The 26059-nt window shown below is 42.9% G+C and overlaps 1 protein-coding gene and 1 non-coding gene across 8 annotated transcripts in view; both read right to left on the bottom strand.

The window, feature by feature from the left end:
* CNOT1 (CCR4-NOT transcription complex subunit 1) overlaps positions 1-26059 on the bottom strand; it is a 73147-nt gene that overhangs the window by 32014 nt on the left and 15074 nt on the right. For 4 of the 7 annotated variants that reach the window (XM_048515650.1, XM_048515648.1, XM_048515652.1 and 1 more), the window contains exons 3-20: positions 22574-22681; positions 21210-21308; positions 19873-19941; positions 18985-19039; positions 17827-18030; positions 15357-15525; positions 14709-14835; positions 14420-14530; positions 13666-13836; positions 13137-13264; positions 11664-11904; positions 10275-10394; positions 8673-8795; positions 8116-8267; positions 4749-4899; positions 3494-3695; positions 3237-3380; positions 1091-1215 (exon numbers count right to left, since the gene is read on the bottom strand). In XM_048515650.1, the coding sequence (XP_048371607.1) occupies positions 1091-1215; positions 3237-3380; positions 3494-3695; positions 4749-4899; positions 8116-8267; positions 8673-8795; positions 10275-10394; positions 11664-11904; positions 13137-13264; positions 13666-13836; positions 14420-14530; positions 14709-14835; positions 15357-15525; positions 17827-18030; positions 18985-19039; positions 19873-19941; positions 21210-21308; positions 22574-22681 (2499 nt within the window). The remainder of the gene's footprint in view (positions 1-1090; positions 1216-3236; positions 3381-3493; positions 3696-4748; positions 4900-8115; positions 8268-8672; positions 8796-10274; positions 10395-11663; positions 11905-13136; positions 13265-13665; positions 13837-14419; positions 14531-14708; positions 14836-15356; positions 15526-17826; positions 18031-18984; positions 19040-19872; positions 19942-21209; positions 21309-22573; positions 22682-26059) is intronic. The other 3 variants (XM_048515651.1, XM_048515653.1, XM_048515654.1) reach the window with 2 other exon arrangements.
* On the bottom strand, positions 4303-4438 carry LOC125443922. The gene has a single exon (XR_007246205.1). It is a non-coding gene; the product is annotated as a small nucleolar RNA SNORA50 (small nucleolar RNA).

Below are 26059 nucleotides of genomic sequence, written 5' to 3'. Positions count from 1 at the left end.
AGAAAGCAGAATGTTACAAAGAGACTTGTTTTCACTCAGTCATTTCACAATAGGAATTGAAAGCACTTGCACAGTGTCACATTCACTAGAAAAACCAAGCACATAGTTTGCCAGTGGAAAAAAAATCTGAAATCACTCTCTTTTTAATTTAACTATTGGAAGCAAAATAAAAATGTGTGGACGTTTAAACAGAAAGGCATTTATGGAACAGCAACAGATGAACCCTAGATATGAATGTGTCTGCCACAAGAATTGTCTGGTTATTTTGGAAATGCAGAATATTAAAATAATACTTCCTAACAATCCACACGAGTGAAAAATGGATGGTGATATAGTTCAATTTACTGAGTATTACAAATCATCCTGACATCTAAAGCTTAAGCTAACATACTCCTCTGCTAAGAAGTATGCTATTTTAGAAAACCTCTAAAGAACTGCTCACCCCAAAAGAGGCTGCACGGCAAAAGTAGAATTTTTGCTGATAGCTTTCAGCACAATAGGGATTTCTTTTTAAGTCTATCAATGCTGTTTTAGCCAATGCAACCCTAATGCTTTGACATCCAATACTGAATTACAAAAACTGTGTGAAAATATTGTGAGATTCCCAAGCGGTGTTTCTGCTCCTAACGTTTTGCCTGCATTTCTGGCAGACATCTTCAGAGGCATGTCGTGTTCCATGGGCAGAAAAGCATCTTATCATGACCAGCTTCTGAAGATGCCAGCCATAAATATGGGGGAATCGTTAAAAGCAAAAACTACCAGACCATGGCACACAGTTCAGAAAACCCACCTATCTGTGTGAAGTTTGCTTGGTACTGTTTTTTGCAATACAGCAGTTTTCTTTCCACTGGACACATTTTAAAACTATCCAATTTTCACTTGCACATTAGCTGTCTGCTACAGCATAGGCATGCATCTTGGAACTTTAAACTTAAACATCCCTTCTACTGTAACCAAACAAAAAGCAATGTTGCAAGCACTTGTTGCCCCAAACTTAGTACAAGACTGTAAAGGATGCTACTAAGGACAAACAGCCAGGGGAGAGAAAAAGCGCATGTGCGGGGCGACACACCAGCTCCTCAAAGCTCACCTCATCTACAGACATAGTTGGATGTGGAGGGTGATTATAAATGCGTTGAAAATAACTGTTGGCTTCATCATCAATCTCTTTGCTAAAGTGCTGATTTGCCTCCGGCCATACCTGAGATAAGTCAGCTGATGGGAAGTAAGGAGAAAAAAGGACACAAATACATACATAAACTGCTGGAAACCATGTTTATTCCACAATCCCAAGGGATCAGAAACTGGTTTTTGGTGGGTCAAGTGATCGACAAAATACAGTCTGTGTATTATACTGATGGTAACTCTACAGGGCAGGAAAGCAAGTCCCATGGACAGTAAAAGGGGAGTGTCTTTATTCCTTGGCCCAGCCCACTGAGCTGAACACAGCACGTGTGCACGCAGCATGCCGAACACAAACATGCAGACACACTTTCATACAACTTCAGTATAAGAATGAGATCACAATTCACTGCTGCTAGGTTTACTAGTCGTTTATTCGGTATGTCCAAGTTTTGTACTGCAATAAACAGAACTAAAATGAAGCCTTGCAAACTGAGAACAGTAACTGCTCACCCTGTATACTGAAAACGGAGCAATGAGAAAGTCTTTGTATTCTAAATGTATAGCTCATCTCCCACGGACTCCTCTCTCCTTTAACTCCTCATGCCACACATCCAGTATCCCAAACACAATGGTTCATAGGGAGCCTTTGCTGATCCAAAGCACTCTTGTGCCACAGTTGTGTATTTTCACACCTACAGTTTACACACACTGCCACAAAATGTATCCTCAGGAGACCCCTCTGACAACCACGTCCAGAGAAATTACTGCATCACTATCATACTATCTCTTTTTCCTCCAAGAAAGTTTAACACCCTCATTAGCTATAAAATCCTAATGCTGAAAATCCATGGAAAGTGGAGCAAAAGGGGTCAATCTCCTGGATACTGGCAAGGTTTCAGTAAAAGTTGTCATGTGCACTTTAATATGGAATGTGTGTCAACAGCCATTCTAATGATGAAATCAACAGTCACCTTGTTTTAGAGCTTAATGCTGTCTCCTCACTTCCCTTCATTTAAAATGTTAGAGTCAGACTTGAAAATGTTAACCTGTCCTATGGGGAAATCATGAAGCTGACATACAGAATCACATCCATGGTCTACTCAGAGTGGCACAGCTCACCTGGATCTCAGGTAGCCTGTTACATCAACTACCACCTGATATTTTTAACTGGAGGTGTGGGGACCTAAACCTAGGATTTTCTGTGTGTCAAGACACAATGAACTACAGTCTCTCTCAAAACGTAAATACCACTGTTCTATTCTAACATATTTGTTAGAATAGCGACATCTTTATCAAAGGTTTCTTGCTCTGGTAAGCTAAATCAAATAGTTTTGTGAATACATATATATACCAAACGCACATTCTACTCAAAAAGGAAGAAGGGAAAAGACATATGAGCAGCTTGGTCATGTGAAGAAGGCACCACTATTCTCTCTGAGAACACTAGCATATGGTAAAGAAATGGGGGGAAATGATGTGACTCGATCCTTCTCTAATAGCTAGGGAAAGATGCAGAATAGGAGATGCAACACTTCCCACAATCACAACATACCGCGTTCCAGTATCCAAAGCTATTATCAGCAGGCTTGAAGAACCTGACCTCCTCTCTTGCACAGCTGCAGTGTTCGTGCAAGAAGGACAAGAAGGGGGTGGGGGACTAACCAGCCATCAACCTGATGGGTCTCTTCACCAGCAGTCAGGGCAGACTGATAGCGAAGACAGCCTTAAATTCTGCTCATGTTGCTACAAAAGTGATTTCTCATTCATACTGGTAAACCATTTGATTCAGGTGGCTGCCTCTGGATCGGAAATAATTTAGAACTAGTCCTAGCTACTGTGCTGGATGCATGCCTAACTCTGGTTTATTACGGCTAGACGAGCTTCACTCTGGTTAGCCCCAGCTGGCCTGCGTGGAAGTCCCATCTAGGACACTTGGGAGTCCCCTGAAGAAAAAGTGGGACAAAGGGGAAACAATAAAAGAAGCAGAAACCACACAGGCTGAAGCTGGTGCCCTAAATTTTGGAGTTTGGGGTGGGGGTGGGGAGAGAGACACCCAGTTTGCTACATACCACCACAGTCACACTGCACAATCAGACAACACTACCACTTACAAGGTTTCATCTTACTCTGCTGGAATGTAGGCTGGTTCAATCCTGATGTGCTCAGTTTTCTTGGCACAAAGGGGTCGTTGTTCACTGCAGGGAGGCCGAGGGCCCCAGTTCCTATACCCAGACTACTTGTTGTAAGACCACCAACTGAGGAAAAACACAAAACAACGGTCTCATTTTTTTAAAGGTGCAGTCATTAGCATGTTTTAATACTCAACGAAAGAACAAGGACCAATGGGATGATATGATAGCGTCAGTACCTGGAAGCTGTGATGAGAGTCCGCCAATCCCACTAAAAGGTGTATTCTGGTTTTGCGTAGAAAGTGGAGGAAATGCTTTTGCTGGTGATTGAGGGGTACTAAAGGCTGAACCCAGGTTTGGAGGAAAACCAGGCATACTCTGGGTATGTGGAACTGCTGAACCACCTAAACTAAGAGATGCCATCCCAGCCAGCGGGTCGATCTGAGGACAAAATTCATGTTAAGAACAGACATAACTAGATATTTTCCACAACTATTTAATGGGCGACGGCTTTGTTTAGTCACACAAGACCTAATAATTTACCTATCAAAACAATGCACATGCAGCCTTTACCTTTTTAGGGTCTGCTACCTAGGTTTCTATGTATCCTCTAACATCATGCTGTAGATAAGGCAACCTATTTCTATATGCATTTAAGAGTAAGCGAAATGGCATTATACAACCTCTGTGTTTGTATGACATAACACTAATCTGATACTATGCAATTGCTCAGTTGTCCAACATCTGCTTAGGAGTCTACCTTGCTCCCAGGGGTACAACATTCTTGGGCAGAATCTTGATAATAACAAAACCTTCAGTGATCCTGTCTGAAAATGGCTTTGCTACTTGTACTGGCTACCACTCTAACGATTCTCAGCCACGTTTTTCTTCTGCTGCCGAGATACTGCTGTGTTACTCTGCAGTTTGCAGAATGAGGCTGGCAAATCTTGAGAAAGAATAAAAGGCCAATAAGATCCTAATCTGAATATATTTGCTCAAGCAAGTCTCCCTGGAAGAGGAAGGGGTAGTGAGTGGCAGCGAGGAACTGAAATGTACCTTGTTCTTAAAAGAGCAGTTCAGTTGAGAGCTGAAGCGCCCCAGTTATAACAAGTGCTTACGCTCTAGCACTGTTGCTTGGCCCGAGAAGCTACAAACAAGACACATCAGGTTCAAAGGCAGTGCTTAAGCCTCAATGTCTAACATTCACACATATAAAGAAGGTATGTTTAGTATGCTTTGAAACTAAGTTGGTTTTACTACTCCCAACCACCTAAACTTCAGCTCTCAGACAGCCGAAACTACTTTATTGTTTGTAAACACTATTTACTAGTTTCTAGTTAACATCTGGGAAAGAAGTCAACATGGCATTTACTTAAATAGGAAGCACGTGTTATTTCATGCATTTTCTATTTAGGGTCTGTATACAAAAAGCGCTTATGTTGCAAAGATGTAAGCAGTACCACCCATCGCTATGCTGCCTCCACCTGTTTGTACCTGTACAGGAGAGATGGCATCCAGACTGCTAGCACTGGGCGGACGTCCTTTGGGCATAACTCCAGGCGGTGGCTGCCTAGCTTTGTTCATAACATTGCTGCAGTTGGCTACCATTGTAAGAATAGTTTCCGAAAGCTCTTGGGAGACGCTTCTAAAGGGAAAAAAAGAGGCAATCTTTACTTATGATACGTATGTAGGGTCAGTCTTCTGTCTTCAACAAGGGAGAAACTCCCTCCCTGCTGGTAGGAAAAACTGTCACTCCCTCGATCAACCTGCTCATCATTTGTAAATAAATGTTCCAGGGTCAGATCCAGACTAAATGGAATGGAATTTTTTCTGCCCCCACTCCAGCACAGCCCACTGACACAAAATGCTGCTCCCTGAGAAAAGGGGAACTTGATGAATGACATAAAAGGGACCTGCAGCAGGAACTGGCAGAACTGCTAATTTAGAAGAACAGTTGGATTTACATCCCCCCTTTCTCTCCTGTAAGGAAACTCAAAGGGGCTTACAATCTCCTTGCCCTTCCCCCCTCACAACAAACACCCTGTGTGGTGGGTGGGGCTGAGAGAGTTTGAAGGATTAGCCCAAGGTCACCCAGCTGGCATGTGTTGGAGTGCACAGGCTAATCTGGTTCACCAAATAAACCTTCACAGCTCAAGTGGCAGAGCAGGGTGTCAAACCCAGTTTTCCAGATTAGAGTGTGCCTGCTCTTAACCACTACACCACACTGGCTGTCAGTATTTAGTCTGTTCGGGGGTAATGTGTTTGTAGGGCTAAGTTTATTGCTGCATTTTGTTCTTTTTATTGCTTACTGTTCTGTTCAGTGTTTTTTTATAGGTAATGTTTAATAATGTTTAGGAAGCCACTTCATGCACAGTATATAGTTAGAAATTGCTAAAATGAAGATCAGCATGAAATGTATTCAAGAATGCTTGTCCAAGATCCTCAGGCAAATTTTTGAGATGGTCTTCCTGGGCATCAAACACCAATTTAGAGACTTCTTCACCTTTCCCGGATCAGAGATCCCCAAATAAGCATTTGTTATGATCAACGTGTGTTACAGTGCCCTTAGTAAAAAGTCCTAGCAAACATAGAAGGGCTTGTGTTGTCTCCAACTTCATAATATACAAGAGGACTTGTGTGGTCTCCAGGAGATGGAGCTGTTTTGGTTCTGAAAGGCCAAGCAAAATCTCACAAACAGCTGAACATGGAATCTTACCCAGTCACCATAACATCACAAGAGGTCTGCACAGACAGGAGGCAGGAGGCAGGCTAGTCATCATATTCTGCAACGCGTATGAATCTAGATTCAAGCTTTGTCCCAACCCTCTGCAACCTGTGGCTCTCCAGATGTTCATGGACTACAATTCCCATCAGCCCCTGCCAGCATGGCCAATTGTAGTCCATGAACATCTGGAGAGCCACAGGTTGCAGATCCCCGCAACAGAAACTCTCTAGCCTCCTTGTGATTTGTGCTAGGGCCATCACAATTTAGATTCCCTCGGGCAGATCAGGAGTATTTTATGCAGATATAGGATGTATTCCAGAAGTGAATGGTAGGTATTTTTATGAACACTAGTCTGAGCTCAAAAAGCGGTCAAAGATTAGAGCCTGGCACTGAAGTGTCTGCTGATAACTTCCTTGGCACTGGATGGAGATCAATGGGAAGAGACCTTCTGATGCCAGAAATTCAGCATCGTTCATCACTATCACAATGGAACCCAGGGTTTCAACCCAAAGCAGTGCTGTCCCATTCTGCAGTCAACACACTTCAGATCTAAAACTGTTCTAACATCCCCATTCCTGTGTTCCCTCCAAGAGAAGTGGAAATCTGAGCAAACTTCAGAACAAGTTTGGACTTGAGGAAAAGAGACCATGTCACACAACAATGGAAGGCAGCTATGAACCAGTTAAGAGTTTGGAGGGAATCTTTCAATCCTCAGTTTGAGGATTATGTGTCCTAAGATACTTGAGTTGGAACATTTGGCTCTGGAAGATTTACTGCCTATTGTGTAATCCCTGAACTTTAGGGATAGAACACTAATAAGTAGATATGATAGTGATACACTCCCATCTCTTGAATAACCACATGAAAAGCTCCACACAGAAAATGACTACAGTGAAGAAGAGGACCAATAATCAGTTCTGTGCCAACTGTTAATGGTAGCGTAGATTGTAATGGGTCAAAATTACTGGGTTTTTACCAGGAAAAAAATGAATACAATACATCAAAAAGGAATAGTTAGTGATAAGATAACTTAAGCAGTAGCAATGAATTTGGCTTTGAAATTCATATCTGCCCACTCAACTGATCTGCTTGCATAAATTAAGTTGCTAATTTTTTACAACATATCAACCTATTATGCCACCAGATAGTGAGAGACTTGAACACTCTACATCAGTCAACATCTGTGGTTTGTGCATATATTAAAAAGGTATCATTTAACTATAATGCATCACAAAATTGCCACATCGTAACGTAATGTCTGAAACAGAAATTGTGATTTGAATCAAATGTAGGAGGATCAAAAATCCAACTAAAAAGCATTAGTCCCTTAACAGGAAAAAACTTCGCTTTGACTTCATCCCAGTTATAGTTTATGACTTCTGAATTGATTCATGTGCTTTTGAACTGAAAGGTTTTTACAGTTATTGTCCTTGACCCATCAGCGTGAATGCCTTCTGCATGTGTGCATTGGAGAGCTTCTCATACAGGAGGAGGCATTCTTTCAAGTACCCCACTTAAAAGGTAAAAACCAGAACTGACACAATCAGAAGCTATCCACGCACAACTTAATGCTTTTCAGCAGCTGCACCACCAGCACAGTGGCATCATGTGGATTTACGAACCCTGTGAACAAGGTTCAAGTTATGCTTAATGACTCATCAGGGCTGTGGCTCAATGGCAGAACTCACTCTGCACACAGAAGGTCCAGGTTCAACCTCCAGTCAAGGATATGTAATGGGAAAGATCGATCTGTAAGGGATGTGGGGGGCTGACACCCATCAAACTGAACAGGTCAGTACCGTTTCCCTGAAAATAAGACCTATCCTGAATATAAGCCCTAGCAAAAATAAGCCCTAGTTACAGATTTCCCAGCACAGCTGATCTGGTAACGTAGGGGGCACAAAATCATGGGAAAAAAAATAAGACATCCCCTGAAAATAAGCCCTAACGCATCTTTTGGAGCAAAAAATGATATAAGGCTCTGTCTTATTTTGGGGAAACACGGTACTGATTCTCCAACTATAAGATCAAATGTTTCAGCAAAGAAATCAATGAGGAACCTTCTGGCTTATAATTTACCTCTTAACCGTTAGCTCCTTGGCAGATATCCTGTCATTAAAAGCATGATCTCCTTACCCTGCACAAGCTTGCAAGCAAGCCAGCATAGTAGCCAACGTCTCTGGAGGAAGCTGAGCACTTTTTGGTTGATCTTTTTCTGGGGCAAGGCCACCCAATATAGAGGGGCATCTTCTTTTTAAGAAAGTCATACAGGCTTGGATGAAGGGTTCCTAAAAGGAAGAAAGAAATCAAGGCTCAGTGGGCTGCATATACCTGCCAATTTTTAAAGAACAAATTAAAAAGATAATATGCTGGAACCAGTCAGGTTTTTTCACTTAATCTCACCCAACTCCCTTTCCTTCTACAGCCCTCACACTGTATGGCTTTTCTGTTAGTCAACAATGACATCATATCATTTTTGACACAGCCATTTTTGGTGGTCATCAATGACATCATACTCTTTCTGTCTCTACCAATCAGAAAAACTGGTTGGATCCAACATATAGAGCACTAAGTAACATTCAAACATTTACACCCAGAAATGCATGCTGAAATTTCAGGACAACCATCACCACCCAAAACCAACAAACAAAAAAAAGGCAGAGGCAGAAATAATTAAGAAAATGCTGCTTTACCCCATGCTCTCGAATTTTATCTGTGAGCCATTTGTCTAGTTTGAGGTATTCCCGTCGAGAGGCAAGTGCAGCAAGGTCAATAACAAAGGCAAATGGAGTACCATTTAGTAGCATTGACAATGCCTGAAGAAAGAGAGTTAGAAGAAAGCTAGTCAAAGGATCAAGGGCAAGCCCTACTTAGACCTCCCACCCTTCCACCGCCATGCCTCTCTGTATTGGCCAGTTCAGAACAATGTCACACTCTGAGAACGGTCAGGAACAAGGGCACAGGGGATGCTCAGGCTGCTCCCCACCCCCAATCCACACAATGACTAAGGATAGGGAGGGGAAAGGGTGAGACCATAAACAGAACAAGGAGACAGAGGATGATCAGCAGCAATGTGTCATTCCTCAGCTCCTAGCCACTACTCTAGGCCAGAGGTGTCCAATGGACTACAATTCCCATCAGTCCATGTTGGCATGGCATTGGCCATGCAAATAAGGGCTGATGGGAATTGTAGTCCATGAACATCTGAAGTGCCAGAGTTGGACACCACTACTCTAGGCCAACTCCCCCTTGCCAAATACACTCCACATCCAGCCCAGTGAGAACTGCTAAGCTTGTCCACCAAGGCTCTGACCCTCCTTCATGCAGAAATATGGCTAGAAAACTGCCTACCCCAGATGGCACTCAACCAATCCCTCTCCTTGGTTGCCCAAGATACCACAAGCTCCTACTCCTAGAACTGGAAACCCAAATGCTTCCTGTACATGAAATCTGAGGGATATTTGTACTATAAATGTGACAGATAATATGCAGCAATCCACTGTGTACGGCTGCTACTCTGTGCCTCGGTTCATTTCAGTGGGACTTGCAAGGGTTTGCAAAATGGGTCAGGGAGCCTGGGAATCTTTCCACCCTTGTCCAATATGGCACTAGCATTACATGACGACACTAAAACTGGCTTTTAACAAGCAAGCGACAGGAGGGCTGAACCGGTGCTCCCTCCACTACAAGTTGATCTAGTTTGTTTCAATGTTTTAATCTGAAAGTTGGCCTAGTAAAGTGTCTGGTAATTAAGTTACAGTATCTGTGTGTTCATTATCATTAAAAACAGAAACAACATGGTGATGCTTTGAAACTTCTTAGTATCTATAAAACTGATACAGTGCAGTAAAATTCCAGAAAACAAAATTCTGTTATCTAAGGTCAACAATACCCAATGTTGTGTTAACACAAACATGTGGCCAGTGATGGCATATTGCTTAAAACTCATTTGGCAACAACAATTCCAGAAGAAGCTGGACATGAGACACATGGTCCCTTAAAGGGTCCAATATACCTTACACTACTTCCTTTACATCAGGGGTGTCCAACTCTGGCACCCCAGATGTTCATGGACTACGATTCCCATCAGCCCTGCCAGCATGGCCAAATTGGCCATGCTAGTAGGGGCTGGTGGGAAAAGTAGTCTATGAATATCTGGGGCGCCAGAGTTGGACACCTCTGTCTTACATCATCTCTCCCACTCCAGACAAAACAAAAACCCTAGCACACTGCACCAATGCCGACACTGGAGTCAACACGCCTGTGTTTCAATAAAAGATAAAGATCAGACTCACCTTCAAGTCTTGGGCCACATCCAGGATACGAGATAATTTGGCCTGGTCGTACTGCTCCCCCCTCATGTACCATTCTGCCATCGCATGCATGATGAGTTGGCGAATTGAAGGAGACTGGCCCTAAAGGAATCATCATCAGAATCTGAGGATCCAGGTAAGTGATCTAATTCTTAAAAGAGCATCTTTCATGGCACAGGAGAATTCCATTGCTACTTTGTTCGATTGTGCAGGCAAGTTAAGTGTCACTGAATATCAAATTTTGTTTCAAGGGTTGTGGTAGAAAGAGTGTTCTAGCCTCTTCACTTCTCAACTCTATTTTTTCCTGCTCCTGTCCTTCCAATTCTTCTGTCCCAACCCCAAGAAGGCAACTTGGCCCAGCCTTTTATTACCCTGAAGTAGCAGCTTCTCTTGCTTTCCTGCCCTTCCAACCACTACTGTGAAGACCACAAGAGGCAAGGCATGCTTCTCCAGATCCCAGGTAGTATTGAGGCCAAAGAGCTTTAGCCTGACCCATCTACTAACAGCTTGGCTCTCTGAAACAAGTCCTCTTGGTTTGGTGGACAAATCCACCACCAATACAGTCAATGAACTAACTCTGGAGAAGGAAGGCAAGCAAGGAGAATTGCTTCTCTACACAATAGCTGAAAGCAACATCATGCATGAATTCAGGTAACACTTAGATAACACTTCCTACTCTAATGAAGTGAAGATGACAGAGATACTGCACCTGCAACGAGGTACCAATAAAATATGTCACTCGTGCCCTTACTATGTGTCATCCACGTGTCAAAAGATGCCCTTCAGAGAACAGGTGATTTCTTCTCTACACAGTGAATCTTGGGGAATTTTCTTTTGACGTATGGCAAGGGAAATATCTTTTGGACCTTCACCTTTATGAACTAAGGAGACCCCACAATCGCTGCCAAAGAATAGTTAAGTGGAGTCAAACATTTCCAGTTCTTGAAGTCAGACCAAGACCCAGAAGTAACTTTAGTCACAGCTAAATTTTTAGCACCAGCTACAAAATGAAGGATGAACATACATCCTACTTAAGACATAGATCTATGAATTTTTAAAATGATTCATACCATTTTTACTCTCATCCTTTAAGCCCAATATTTATAGTAATTTTTATATTTTGCTTTCTACAATACCTAACTTGTGCCAATAAAGGTCTGGATTTGGAAATATCTAACCCCAATATGAATTCCAATCAATAATTTTGTTATGGCGTATCGTAGCCTCAAGGCACCCTTCCAGAACCCCTCATCGTTAATTGCATCTGTATCCAACCCTTTGTGCAAAGCACAGTGTGCAGCCAAACACTACAAGGAAGGGTGAAGGATGCCTTTGCTGCCAAAGAAAGACCTTGCATAGAAATGCACTTACCTGGCCATGCCATGCATAATGCAAGATGATGGCAGAGTTGGGATGGTTGCCAAGGAAAATGGGCATTAGGGTGGAGATTAGTTCATGCCGCAAAGTGTGCCAGGAAGTGTTGATCTGTAGTAAGGCCAATACCAACATATCTGGACAGTGCTTAATAGGGAAGCTGAAGAGCTGCTTGACCTGTTCATACTGTCCCACCTCCGCCAACCGCAGCAGCGACTCTATCAAGTCCAGGCTCTTCCTAGCAAAAGGAAGAAACCCAGCCATGTTAGCTGGCTGATGAAACCCCTGCACCAGGCCTGCTCTGGAGCTGGGTAACGCAGCTATCTAGCGAGATACACAAGCGATGCATGCATATATTTAAAAGGCACACAAGCACGTTCTTCATTAGAATGCCAATAGGCCTGGTCAGAGGATGGCTGGGATTTCCAAAGAGTGGCTTGAAGGGTCACGGGAGTTACTTCGACCTGGACCACACACTACCATAACCTGTGTGTGTACACGCCCATAATCAGCAAGAATGAACAATTCAATGGGATTACATATTCTTACCATTACTGAAAAACCTATGGAATGGTGTTAAAAATAATTACGTTTCAGGAACAGGCACCAGACGAGTTCACGTAATATTAATATTTACAAGCACAAGAGCTGAGGTGGAAAGGACAAAAAAGCTTTCCGTGGGCCATTTAAGATGGCCATCTAATCCGGCTGAACTCCAGTAGTACCTGGAGACTAACAACATTTATTTCAATGTAAGTTTTGGTGAGTCAGAGACCACTTCTTTAGAAGAAGGAGAGTTGGGTTTATATCCCCCCCCCTTTCTCTCCTATAGGAGACTCAAAGGGGCTTACAAACTCCTTTCTCTTTCCCCCTCAGAACAAACACCCTGTGAGGTAGGTGGGGCTGAGAGAGCTCAGAAGAACTGTGACTAGCCCAAGGTCACCCAGCTGGTGTGTGTTGGAGTGCACAAGATAATCTAGTTCACCAGATAAGCCTCCACAGCTCAGGTGGCAGAGGAGGGAATCAAACCCGGTTTCTCTAGATTTCGTACACCTGCTTTTAACCACTACGCCACTGCTGCTCCTTTAGATGGGTAAAGAGAAATCATTTTGGGAATTCTTACAGAGAAAATTATAGAGGCAGGAGGAGTTGAGGCAAAGGCCAATCTGTTGCTTCTTCAAGCAGCAAGACCATCCGCCCCATCTACTCACTACCCCACAATTCAGAAAAGTGCAATCGGAAAAGTCAGCACTGCTTGTTCTACCATACATGGGAGATGATGTTACTGGTGTTGAACCAGCTGGCCATCCGTACCACTCAGGCACATTTTTTTTACACAGGCAAAGCACTAAGTGACTCTTCTTAACAAAGGTGAATAATACTTTGCTTCTGAATAATACTTTGCTTCTATAGCATTCTGCAGTCAGAGACAGTTTTTGATCCAAGGGATTAAAAAATGGTACTGGTTACCATGTTGCAATTTCTCGATTGTCATCCTCAGGTGGTGCTTTCAAGATATCTGTGGCAACGGTATGACAGGGGTAGTCAGCAAAACAGAAGATCTCCGGGTTAATGAGGGAATGTTGGATAAATGAGAGCTGCAACAGAATGACATCATTGGAAGAGTCATTTCGAAACCTTTAACCATGTTACGTGGGCCTCCCCCGAACCAAGTAACTTCCTGTTTCCCATTACTATCGGATTAGTCCCCTCCCTCCCCTTCAGATAAAAGCTCTTAGATTCACTCTTGCTGTGACAGGTTTAACATGGCTAGCCGGGCTCTTCAGCTGGCATTCTTAAATGACGACAGTGAGCAAAGAGTCTTTGAAAAAAGTTTGCATGTACTGAGAACTGAGAAGATAAAACCCAAAGTTTAAGACCCAGCAAAAGCTAGAGGCTGAAGGCCAATAAATTAAATATTAATGCATTATGTTAAGACACCAAAGCAAAAAAAGAAAAAGAAAAGTAGAACCTGCATGTCTTCTCACTGCAAGCTTACCTGGCCTTCTGCATGTTTCCAAGGTCTGTAGATGAGGTCAACTGGGAAGACTTCAAGTCCTAGCCCTCTTTGGACACCATACACCACAATCTGCAAGCCTTTACTATCACGAACTTGAAAACCAGGATGATCTAGTTCATAGGTTACTTCCTTGAAGTTCAAACTCGGGTTCTGCAAAGATCATAACATATAATACCGCTCTGATCCGTTCCCAGTGGTTTCTCCAAGAATCGACACATTCAGGAGAAGGCCTTTTATCATTGAAGGAGAAGGCTCAAACCATTTTGCATTGCTCTACCCGCAGAGAGTGGGAGGAGCAGCCTTCATCTTCTCCACTGATGAAGAGTGACGAACACAACCAAGCCATTTAAGATGGCTGTATTTTTTGCTTTCTAGTTCTAAAATGATCAAAGGAAGGAGTTATAGTTGGTGGACTTTTAGCTTAACTGTACAGGTGACCTAGATTCAAATGTCCCTCTTTCATGAACTTCAATGAATTTCCGAAACTGACCTCGGGGCAGCTATTCTCTTTCACAGTCTAACCTGCCCCGCATGATTGTAGAGAGGATAAAATAGCAAGGAGAGGAAGTCACACAATCATGCTTGCCTCTGAATTTCTCAAAAGAATGACAGGATAAGAACAGAGGCAGTATCAGTAACATCTCTGTAGCAAATCTACCAATTCTGAAGCAGCCTTTAACTTCTGACATGACGGCTTTTTTCCCCCCAAAGGGTCACATTAAGATCAACATACCAGCTCCTTAAGCACGTCAATCAAAACCTCTACATTCCACGTATGAGTTTGTGTTCCATCGTTTTTATCTCTTCCGTCACTCCAAATTCCACTGCCGGGTGCTGAGATGGACTGCAAATTAAACATGGAGGCACGCATTCAGATTATCTCCAGTAACATCAGATCATGGCAACAAAGAGAGTAAGTTAAAACTGTAAAATCTCCTCAGTATTCAAAAAGCTTTCCTCAGCTAAATTTCCAGGTGCCTCACCCAGCACCATAGACCACATACATACATACATAGACTCACCTGTAATGGAATACCGTCTGCCAATCCTGAGTGCGTTCGAGCCATCATTCCCAAAACCCTGGCCACCTGGGCAGCTGTGACCTCCCCGACACCAAACTGAGTGATGATGTTGCGACATTCTTCCACACTAAAAACACAAGGGACATTGGTGTGAAACTGTTCGACATGACATGAGCCAATTTTTTGTAATAATACCAACATGCGTATCATCCGGTGTTTGTCATTAAAGGCTGCCCACTCAGCTGCATTAAACCATGCTGCTTCACACGGACGTTACGTGACTGATAACTTTTTCAGCTTTGCAGATGGAAGATGCTGCCACAAAACTTCTGGCAGCTCTGCCCTTCAACATATTCCCACCACCACCACCAAATATTATAGCAACCATGGAAAGCGGAGGAGGGTGAATGGTTTATAGGCTAAGTTTGTTTCACCATCTGAAATTTTAGATTTTAAATGTTACATTTACTATTATGTTCTATGTACAGATACGGTCTTAGTCTCATTTTAAGCTGCCCTGAGTCTGGCTTTGGTCGAGAATGGGCGGGGTATAAATTTAATGAAATAAAAACAAATAAAACATAGAGCAAAGCTGTCTGGTGCTTTTTTAAGCATGAAGCCGGGTTCTCGACGAAATGACCTACATACCTTGTACAAAAACCGTAGCCAACTTCCTGCATGAAGTCTGCAAGAGAACTCTCCATCATTGTTTTTGCAATCCCTCCAGAGTCAGGCAGGATCCTGTCCATTAGAATGTCCCGTTTTTCAGGGTAGAGGAGTGGTGCAAGCACCACAGGGCAACGTTCCTGGGGAAAATCTAACAGCCCAGAGTACTTTAGCATTTCACAGTGATCAAGCATACTTCAAACGCAGACCACCACCACCACCACCACCACCACCACCACCACCACCACCACGCTCCATATACACACTATCATCACCACTCTAGCTTTTTCTTGTCTGCAACCATGCTACAAGGCAATACAATCATGACAGCTAGCAAAGTGACTGTTTATTGTACTGTCGAAGGCTTTCACGACTGGAATCACTGAGGTGTTGTGGGTTTCCAGGCTGCATGGCTGTGTTCCAGTAGCATTTTCACCTGATGTTTCGCCTGCATCTGTGGCTGGCATCTTCCAGGCCATGCAGCCTGGAAACCCCACAACACCCAGTGACTATTTATTGATAAGAAGTCAACGGATTCAGAAATATGGAAGTAAAAAGCTCTAACCTATAGGGACAACTCTGAGAAATGACTTATATTTTATCTAAGATTTGGTTCAGTAGGCATTATATTCCCCTGAGGATGCTGGTTGTTAAGATGCTCTACCGGAACCAGTTTCAACTCATTTTAACTAAACTCAGCCAGTCATTATCTTGCAGTATGTTGTGTGAAAGTTACTCAGCACAGCAAATGTTGGACATGTTTAGTCTGAAGTGAGAGGCTAGCAGGTCAGCTCCTTGAAGTTTGCCAAACTAGTGACCCCCTCTCCAAAAAGGAATTTAATCTTCGTGCCAGATTCAGCCACATGCCAAGAAGAGACATGTCACTCTCCAGAACTATGCATCACAGCTCACCCACTAGCAAGGCCAATGAAGCAGCTGGAAAGTTTGCTGTAAGCATGGAAAGTTCAAAAGCAAATTCTCACAAGGTGAGGAACCTCAAACATCATCATCACTACTAATATTTATAACAGCGTCACTATTTCCCAATAAGTCTCACTATTTCTCAGTCTATCCTACCCAACACAGGGGCTGTAAACTGCACTCCTCAATGTACCTCCCCACACACATTTCTTTATTAAAACATTTTATGACACCTTTCTACCCATTAGGGTCCCCAAAGGCAATGATCAAAACCAAATGGCAAGCGTTAATATTTACTGATTTAATATTTACACACACGTAACAATTTAAATCAACAATTAAGCACTTAAAATCACAAAACCAAAAACGGCTAGGGAGAGCAAATCAAACAGAAAAGTCATCACCCGCTGGTGGAAGACAATGCTTGAGGGCCACAGACAGATCCCCCGGGGGAAAAAGATTTGTGCCACAATCAAAAAGGCTCTTTCTTGGGTTGCCACCACTCTAGCCTCAGATGGTAGGGTAGGTTAGGTTTACATGGGAGTATGTGGTCTTTAAGATATGCTGGTCCCGCCAGATAAGGGTTTTAAAGGTCAGCACCAGCACCCTGAATTCACTTTGGAAACAAGTTGGGGAAAGAATCGATGGAACAGAACAGGAATGATATGTTCCCTATAACCCACTCCAGTAGATGTTCTGACTGCAGCATTTCGTAGTAACTGTTAGTTTCCAAACACTCTTCAAGGGCGCTTCCACACACAGTGCATTGCAGGAAACTAGGGCATGCACCCCAGCGGCCAGATCTTTTCTGCTCAAGAAGGCCAAAGCTGATGAAAGGCACTCCAAAATTCTTGGCCATTACCTCTGCTTGCCCAAACAGGAAACCTAGATACAGCACTAGAGATCCATTCCTTTCCTCAACACTTACACAAGTGCAGTAACTTGGCTTCAAAAATGGAAAGGTTTCTATTACAACCTCCAAACCATTTTAGTGATATTTTAGATGTAAATACAATTCCCATGGATTCAGACCAGTTTTGTCACTTTTATAAGACTGAGTATATTGGATCCAGTGCAAGATTGCCACTTGCACTAGAGCTCTTATGGAAACTCAAGAAATAGACCATGTTAGGTACCTGTGCCAAGTCAAACTTTTGTATCCCTGCTTGCATTTCTGATTGCAGAAAACCTTCTGCAACCAATATTTCTGGGCACTCTAATATGCAGGAAGGAAAATGAAAGCGCAATTCCGCTTGCACAAGATCTTATACAAAACCAAAGCCCTGCTAGGTTTTGGCTTGCACATCACCGGATCAAACCCCCATCTAAAGAACAGAGTTCCTGCAGTAACCCCTGTGAAAACATGAAACTGTACACCTGTCAGAAATAGGCCATTTCTTCAGCAGTTTTCTTTGTAAAGCCACAACCTGTCACTTTTTTACCTTCCGCCCTCCTATCAGTAAGCTTTCATACAATAATCGCAACTTTTTGAAGATTGGTTTTAGAACAGCACCACAAATATACGACTCACCTCTACGTAAGGTTTTGAGGAAAGCGTCAATCTGTTCTTGTCCAACCCCAAAGGCTCCCTTCTGCCCAAAAAGAAGATGGGAAAGGAGGAGGTGCAAAATCTCTATGGCGATGTCTTGGAAGCCACCTTCTTGATTTCCACCAACGTCTGCGTCAATGTATGAACGCAGAAGATCCGGAAGCTTCTGTTTAATAAACTGGGCAGCTTTATTTTGAAAAAAAAGAAAAGAAAGCAGTAGTTAACTGAATTGCTTTTTAAAATAAAAATAAAGGTTACGGCTCATCTACATCACACATGCCCACTGCTCTGATCAGCACATAAGTAGTCTGGCACAACCTCAAGGGCTACATGCCAGGAAGAGCCTGCCAAGAGACTCAGCAGTTCTACCCTGCCCTAAAATATAAGCTGAACTGAGAGCACTTGAACTTCTCCACTTAGCTCTGATCTCCAACAAAGACCTCCAGAAAGAAGTCAGAAGAGACCTCCAACAGGCTGGCTGGGAGCTCTTTGAGCGTACCTAGAAACTATTTGTTTTGCATGCTCCATGCTGACTCTGCCTGAATCTTGTTTGCACGTTCACCCTGATCCATCCACATCCTGACTTCTGCCATAATTTACCTCTCATCTTGCTTTCAACCTGGTGCCCACAGGTGGGGACACAACATTCAATAATTCTTGGAACCAACACATCTGCCGACAGTCCCCTCATTTAAATGAGAAAGATTCTGGAACAACGCTAGCCAAAATGCTAACAGTGAGAGATCCGTATTTCCTGGTTTCTAATAGATTCCAGAGAGTCAGCTAGAGAACACTGTGCATTCCAGTTAAGATTTGAACTCCACTCTGAGCAAGGAGCTCTGAGCAGTATATACAGGGTTCAGGCATACCGAGGAAAAGATTGTTTAGCTACCGTAGCAGAATTATGCCATTTAATCATTAGATCAGTATTACAAAATGTGATCATTTTCTGGGCCACGGAGACTAGGACAGGTTTCCCGGGTTTGGGGATTTATTCTCTCCCCTTCCAGCCCTCTAATTTTAGGTTTATGATGAACATTCTAATTCCCATATAAGCAATAACGCAGAAGGGAGCTCCAGCCACTAGGGCCTGCTATCACTTGACACATGCATTCACAGAACTGCATCACTTTTTCTTACCAAAACCTCGCAGATCTGGGTTGAAAGAGTTCAGCAGTGCAAGGCCAAAAATAACCTAAGCAAAATTAGGAAAAACAATTAACTGCACGGTTGTACATTCATAATGCAGAGGCCAGCAGGTAAATCAACAAGCGGGAAGCTCCTCCACAAGACATCATGGGGCCACTACCTTGACCGCTGGCCCAGTCCTCCTCTAGTATTAAGCAGGAACTGAGACTGCTAATTGAAAACACCATGATTTGGAGAAGGGTTTTCCAATGTGGTGCTGATAAGCACCATGGTGCCCATCAGTACTTCCCCCGGTGCCTGCAAAACTTTTCAGGAAGTTGTCACTGTTAGGCAGGGCTTAATACCGGTTGTCCTCATTCAAAGAAAGGGTTTTCCACAGTTGCAATTGTACCCACAGCCACTGGATAATCAAGAGGACTGGGAAAGACGCAGGGTTGACATTCCATTCTTCTGCAAGGCAGGGAGGGAGTTTTGTGTTTGGCTCCGCCTCCTGTAGCAGCTTTTCAGGGTTTGGCTCCCCCTCCTGTAGAAGCCACTTAAAATTCCCAAGGTGGCCACTGACTGAAAAAGGTTGGGGGACTGCTGATTTAGAGGGTGATGATCCTAGCATAGATGCCAAGCAGAAGTAAGATACAAGGGGGCAACTCTCTACCCAGGTTTACACCAGAGGCTAGACATGAGGTTAGCAATGTGTTAAAAGTGAGAAGTGAAGTGGGAATGAAAACCAAGAGGAATTCACACCCACTGACATCACACCTTAATTCAACTGGCGAGAACACTCTCAACTCCACTGCCTGATCAGATTCCAACCACAGGACTGCAAAGTTGCCAGTCCTTGGACAGGTACTTAGCATGTTGAAAGGAAACTAATTAACCCACCTCTTGAACCTTGCTTAATTTGATGACTTTGCTCAGCTGAGTGAACAGATGAGGTGATGGCTTAAGACTCTGAAAAGGAAAAAAAAAAAAAGGGGGGGGAAATGAGCTGGTGAAATTCAGAGCTACAACACAATGCATCGGGTAACAAAGAAACTGATTACCCTAGAAAGAAAAATAGCTCTACAGCAATTACCTATACAGAACAACTCACACAAAGTCTGCATCTTATGATGAAGGAAAGGATGGGCTACAAAAACTGATCTACAATACTTTTATTCTGCTGCTCTTGAACTTAGATGGCTTTTGGTATACCAGCCGCTGGAGGCAAAAATTGTCTGTCTGGGCTGGTACTGAAGTTGACCAGGCACTGAAAAAAGGAAGCTTCTTCAACCTGCAATATTTATTTATTTATTTATTAGTTTTGTATACTGCCCTATCCCCGGAGGTGTACAACAGAAAATTTAACAAGGAAATTATAGTATGTAATATACGACTGCTTGGCAAGATTGTTTGGCAGTTTGGAGCCCAGAGCTACCAACATCCAAGTGAAATGCAGCTGTACCCCCCACTGTTCCAGGCAAACCAAGTCCCTCAATCTCACAGTTTTCCCACTACACTAGATGGGGCTGGAAACAAGTATCCTGATGGACCATGAATGATACTATTGAACTAGTAACCAGAAGAGAGAAGAAAACTTTACAGCTGATACTGAATACAGTTAACTACTTCCCGAAAGGCTAGTCCACCAGACCTTTATTACACCAGATACTGAAGCATCAATACTCAACTCTCAGTGGCTCTCTAGGCTCAATTTATGTGCTAGGTATAAACGACATGTGAAGTTGTAAGTGGCTTGGACTCAATGTACCTTAGAAGCCCGCTTTCTAGGAACTCTCCCATATGACCATCTTTGAGATCAGTTAAGGGAAGTCTCTAAATTTTACGCTCCATGCACAGGGTGGGAGTGCAGAGGTGGCTTCTCAGTGGATAGTCCTGAATGGCTCAGCTACTTTCTCAGGGCCAGGAATACAGTGGTCAAATTTAGGGATGAATTTAAGGATGTATTCTGTTAGAAGTGACTGCCGCTGTGCATGGAGCGTAAAATTTAGAGACTTCCCTTAATGCAGTCTTAATGCAGTCTCTTAACACTTTGACCTTTTCCAGTGAGACTACAAACTGAACTAAACAGATACCCATGAACTTTAGCAGCTTCCAAAAGCCTGCTAGATGTACCCTTTACATTTTGGCCAGTTCGTTCAGCGCAGCTACTATCAAATTACAGGGTTTTTCTTTTATGCTCTCGCGTGCTGGCGGTCCCATATGAAGGGCATACAAACCTTCTGATAGTGCAAAGGGTTTTCAATAGCATAGGACAGCGTCGAAATAAAGTTTGGCTTCGTAATCAGTGACGCGCACTCCTGGATCAGAAACTGAGTCTGAGAAATGAAAAAGACTACTGTAGCAAGGATAATTGTAAGCATACAACAGCAAAACACTTCGTTCAGCGCACGTTTGCAGATAACCTGAATGCCAGGTCCAAAGTAAGTCCAATCCATCTCAGCATCTCACAATAGTTTCCCCAACACACTACAGACATGCTTACTGACCAAACAGGTCTGACTTGTAGAAAGCTGAACAGGGTGCACGAGTTCTAGTCAATGCCAACATGGCCAGAATAAACAGTGCTATGTTTACAGTATTCAAACAATAGACTAAAAGTTAAGTTAGATGATAAATCTCTTCTACTCCCCCCAAAATAAAGGCAAACCACAGACTGCAGCCTTCAGAAGAGCAGGATCCCGTTTCTCAGCTATTTAAATCTTAACGTGTATTAAATCTTAATACACAGTCCTAGCACACGTTTGTAGCACAAGTTGTAGCATATAAAGTACTACAGTTCAAGATTGATTCTCGCCCTTCCTATTCCAGAAAACATTAAACAGTTGCTGCAAGTCATTCTCTTATTTAGAAATACATATTGTTCTTCTGTACTGCACTTAGAGTCACGAACAATACAAAGAGCAATCCGACTCCTTTATAGGCAGCATTTGTGCTCCAAGTGAGTTAAACCAACACACAGCATTTATCCCCTCATGGGCTCTCGCAGGCAAAGGAGGCCTTGCGTGTCATTCCCTTGTTCGTGGAGGCAGACCAAGAACAATGAAGATGCAGACCATCTCCAAGCCATCTCTTTATTTGAAGGCATCTCCACCTCTTTGAAATTCCCTCCAAAGTGACTTACAACCCGCAACACATAAGCCAATTTCCATAGATATTCCTTTCTAAGACCACCTTTGGGTGATAAATTGCTTGGAGGCAAAGAACTCTATTCTTATTATTAAAAACAGTTATTGAAAGCATGATGTTGTAGGTCCGTTGGCTGTTTTAATACATGAAGGCTTTCTACTGGCTGTTTAAAAATGATTTCATTACATGAATTTCTAAACATCCATGGAGATCCTGAAGAATGTGCATTTCCAAGTACCAGCTTCTGATGACAGTAGGTCCTGTGTAGCTGCTTATAAAAGTCTCAAAAGACAGGTGTGCAGAAACTTCCATGACTCCCCCTCCCCTTTAATCATGATGCTGTTATCAGGAAATGCACTATTTTGCACCTTGTGCACTCTTTTACATTACCCTACTAGAAGAACAAAAAAGAAAGTGTTAAAACAGCCAGCTAATCTTCAAGAGCAGAATTTACCTGATGAAAATCTTTGCCGCTGCTTTTACCATCGCCACTGAAATCCACATGCGAGAATAGACAGCGTAGTAAATGCCTGTCTGCCTCGGGGCCGTGCCGATTCACAATCTAAAGGGAAGGGAAGGAAAGGCTAACATAAATACAGTGAAATACCAGAACATTTGCAACAGAAGGAATCCTATCCTTTGAGACAGTTGAGGAGGAAGAAAACCCCTGATTTCCAAACCACATAACTTTAAGGATGACTCACCTGTTGGTCTTCCCCACTTACAAAGAAGTCATCCATATATACATACTTCACCAGAACCTGCACATCAAATAGTAAGGGTCCACACAACTGAAGTGGTTTGCAAGCTATTTACAAAACCCTGGACAGCAAGTCCTTGTAAGCCTACTTGGCTTTCACTTCTAGTAAAATGAGAAGACAGGCAGACTCAGTAGCTACTGCCAACAAGATGCTAATATGTTTCAATGCAAAGCAGAAAGCCTGGCCCAGTCACCAAGCAAGATACTGACTTAGCCACAAATCCTCTTTGCTGAATAAAATCAGGGCAGAGGTTTTATATTTTTACAAGCCATTGGGTTGGATTCTGATAATTTCCATTATTGGAAAGAGGAGTAATTTTTGAAGAAGAGCTTGTTTTTATACCTTACTTTTCTCTGCTGAAAGGCATCTCAAAGTGGCTTACAATCACCATCCCTTCCCCTCCCCATAACAGGCACCTTGTGAGGTAGGTGGGGTTGGGAGAGTTCTGAGAGAATTGTGACTGGCCCAAGGTCACCCAGCAGGCTTCATGTATAGGAATGGGGAAATGAACCTGGTTCTTCAGATTACAGTCCTTCACTCTTAACCACTGTACCATGCTGGTAGTGCCAATCTCCCCTACCCTGAAAATCATTAAATTTCCCAACTCCTGGGAGCAGCTTTCGGGGGAGATCGGTGGGTCGCAATGGAATTCTGCTTAACTACTGTAAGTGCCTTTTGTCAGCAGAAGTATTTGGGATCCATCCAACCCACTGCCTGCTGCGCTACATTTTCTACTCATTAAAAGTACACAACCATCTGAAGATAGTGGAACAATATTTCAATCACCGTCCTCTCAAACAGGTCATATTTAAACAAGCTCCTCTATATTCCAGTTGTCAATACCTGCCTGATCTAGAATAAAGCATGCATACACACTCATTCAACTCTAAACATTAATTAATCCACCATTTCCCTTAGCTAAAGTTATTACTATGAAGTAGCTTGCAAAGGTAGAAGAGAAAGCATGGCAATGACAAAAATGGTGGTACCCACACCCTAACTTTTAAGTTTAATAATTCTCAGCCTAGCTGGAAGGACTAGTGACATTCAGTTCAACTAATGGGTCAAATATACCACGAAGCCCAAGCAGCTTGGAAGGAATACAGCTTCCTCCCAAGCTCTGATCCATTGTGGCAGCCCCCTTGGACTTCCAGACAAATCCATCTTCGTAGAGAGGTGGGTCACAAGTCCTACGCAGAGGAATGACTACAAGGCAGGGATGCTACAACAAGGAGACAAAGGAGCAGGAGGAAATTGGAACTGTGCTTGCAGAACAGACATAAAGAAAGAGGCTAGCGTGGTGCACTGGTTAGGAGAGGACGACTGACCTGGAGAACCCCACTTCTCCACATAAGGCCTGCTGGGTGACCTTGAGTCACTCCCAGTTCTCTCAGACTCACTTATCTCATAAGGTGTGTGCTGTGAGAAGAGGAAGGGAAGGAGTTTGTAAGCCACCTTGAGACTGCTTCTGATTGAGATAAGTGGAGTATAAATCTAAACATGGAAAACATAGGTCATTTAATGCTGTAGCTCACAACCATATTGTGTCTGTATCAGACTATCAATATCAGCGCAATTAAACTAAGATTTTTAACCAAATTGTGCAGTCTAAGAGAATATATTTTTTTTAAATCTTATATTCGTTACTGATCTTACAGTAACAAAATCTTTACCTTCCTCCAAATAAGCAGGAAATATTCTGGTTTTGTGTGTAACTTATCACATATTGTAATGTACCCATTTTAAGAACATAAGAGCGAGCCTACTGGATCAGACCAGAGTCCATCTAGTCCAGCACTCTGCTACTTGTTGAGGCCCACCAGATGCCTTTGGGAGCTCAGGATGTGAAAGCAATGGCCTTCTGCTGCTACTGCTGCTGCTCCTGAGCATCTTGTCTGCTAATGCATTTGCAATCTCAGATCAAGGATATATTACGTATATTTTAGAAATATACGTAATCTGGAAGTCTTTAGTTTTGTTCATGACACATGTCAACACTGTAAAGTATGCCACAGAGTTACTGTCAAACCAGAAACAGTTATGACCAGAAACAGTTCCTTCACAATGTCTAAAGGCAGTACAATAGATACAGGTTTCACTGATGTTTACTCAAGCCTCTCTATATTTCTCATCGTGGCAGAGCATCAGTTCATAGCACTTTTTCTAAACTAGGTCAGGAGTTGTCTCTGGCAGCAATGGAAGCCAAATGCTTTCCTCTAGCTGTAGCTTGCAAGACTGGTAATGATTTCTTGGAAGTTTCTCTTCCTGGCCATTGTCCTCCTTGATAGATCACATACATTCCAGTTGTTTCAGAGTCACTTGTGCTGGTGGAACCTAAGAATGTGTGAACTTTTCAGAATGCAACCTTAGAAATGTACTCTGAGGGTTCCTTCTGCTCTGAGGAGGGCAAGTTGTAGCCAGTATGTTTTCCAACAGCTGCTAAAAGGAAGGAGGACTAAAAGTCTACTTCCTGTCTCCCAGGCGAGCTCTTGCCCTCTTTACATTACATTGTTTGGGAATCAAGGAGGACACCACTTCGTTATCAAACAGCTGTGAAGGAAAGAGAGCAGTATTCTCTGAGTTCAATTCAGACTACACAGAGACTGGACACTCTCCAGACTAATTTGGGATGACTGCATGTCCAAAAGTGTGCATAGGTGGCATTTTACTTTAAATCTAGTGTTCAAAGGCCCATGCTGATGCATATTGTGAGACAGACTGTGCAATGCTGCAATTTGAGCTGAAAAAGCCATCTTTCGTTTAGGATCCTGTTTCCTCCTCTCCCTGTAATCTGCCTCCTTGCCCCCAGAGGATAACTTTGAGCTGTTCGCTGTTCTTCTGTCACCAGCACTTATATCAGAGGCAGGGTTTGTGGGACAGAACTTGATTGAACACTGAGATATTTGGACAACCTTTGACAAAACCAAGTTTATGCTCTCAAATATATTATTAACCGTTTTTGCAGCTCGATGGGTGTATTCTTTTAAGGGCTGTCACAATAAAACTGTTTCCTATTTCACCTACTGGGACACTGCCCCCTCCGCTTTCGCTGGAGTGTCATCCTTGGATGAGAAAGCCCTCTGACATTCAATTAAGTCTTCAGACTCTATCTTAGCCAAAGGATCAAAGCAATTAGAAACCAGGATTGCACATTTCAGATTTTCACATTTCAGATTCAG

The sequence above is a fragment of the Sphaerodactylus townsendi genome, linkage group LG14 (assembly GCF_021028975.2).
Source record: "Sphaerodactylus townsendi isolate TG3544 linkage group LG14, MPM_Stown_v2.3, whole genome shotgun sequence".
Taxonomy (NCBI): Eukaryota; Metazoa; Chordata; class Lepidosauria; order Squamata; family Sphaerodactylidae; genus Sphaerodactylus; species Sphaerodactylus townsendi.
Note: the sequence above shows the minus strand (reverse complement) of the source record. Positions and strands in the feature narration are given on the sequence as shown.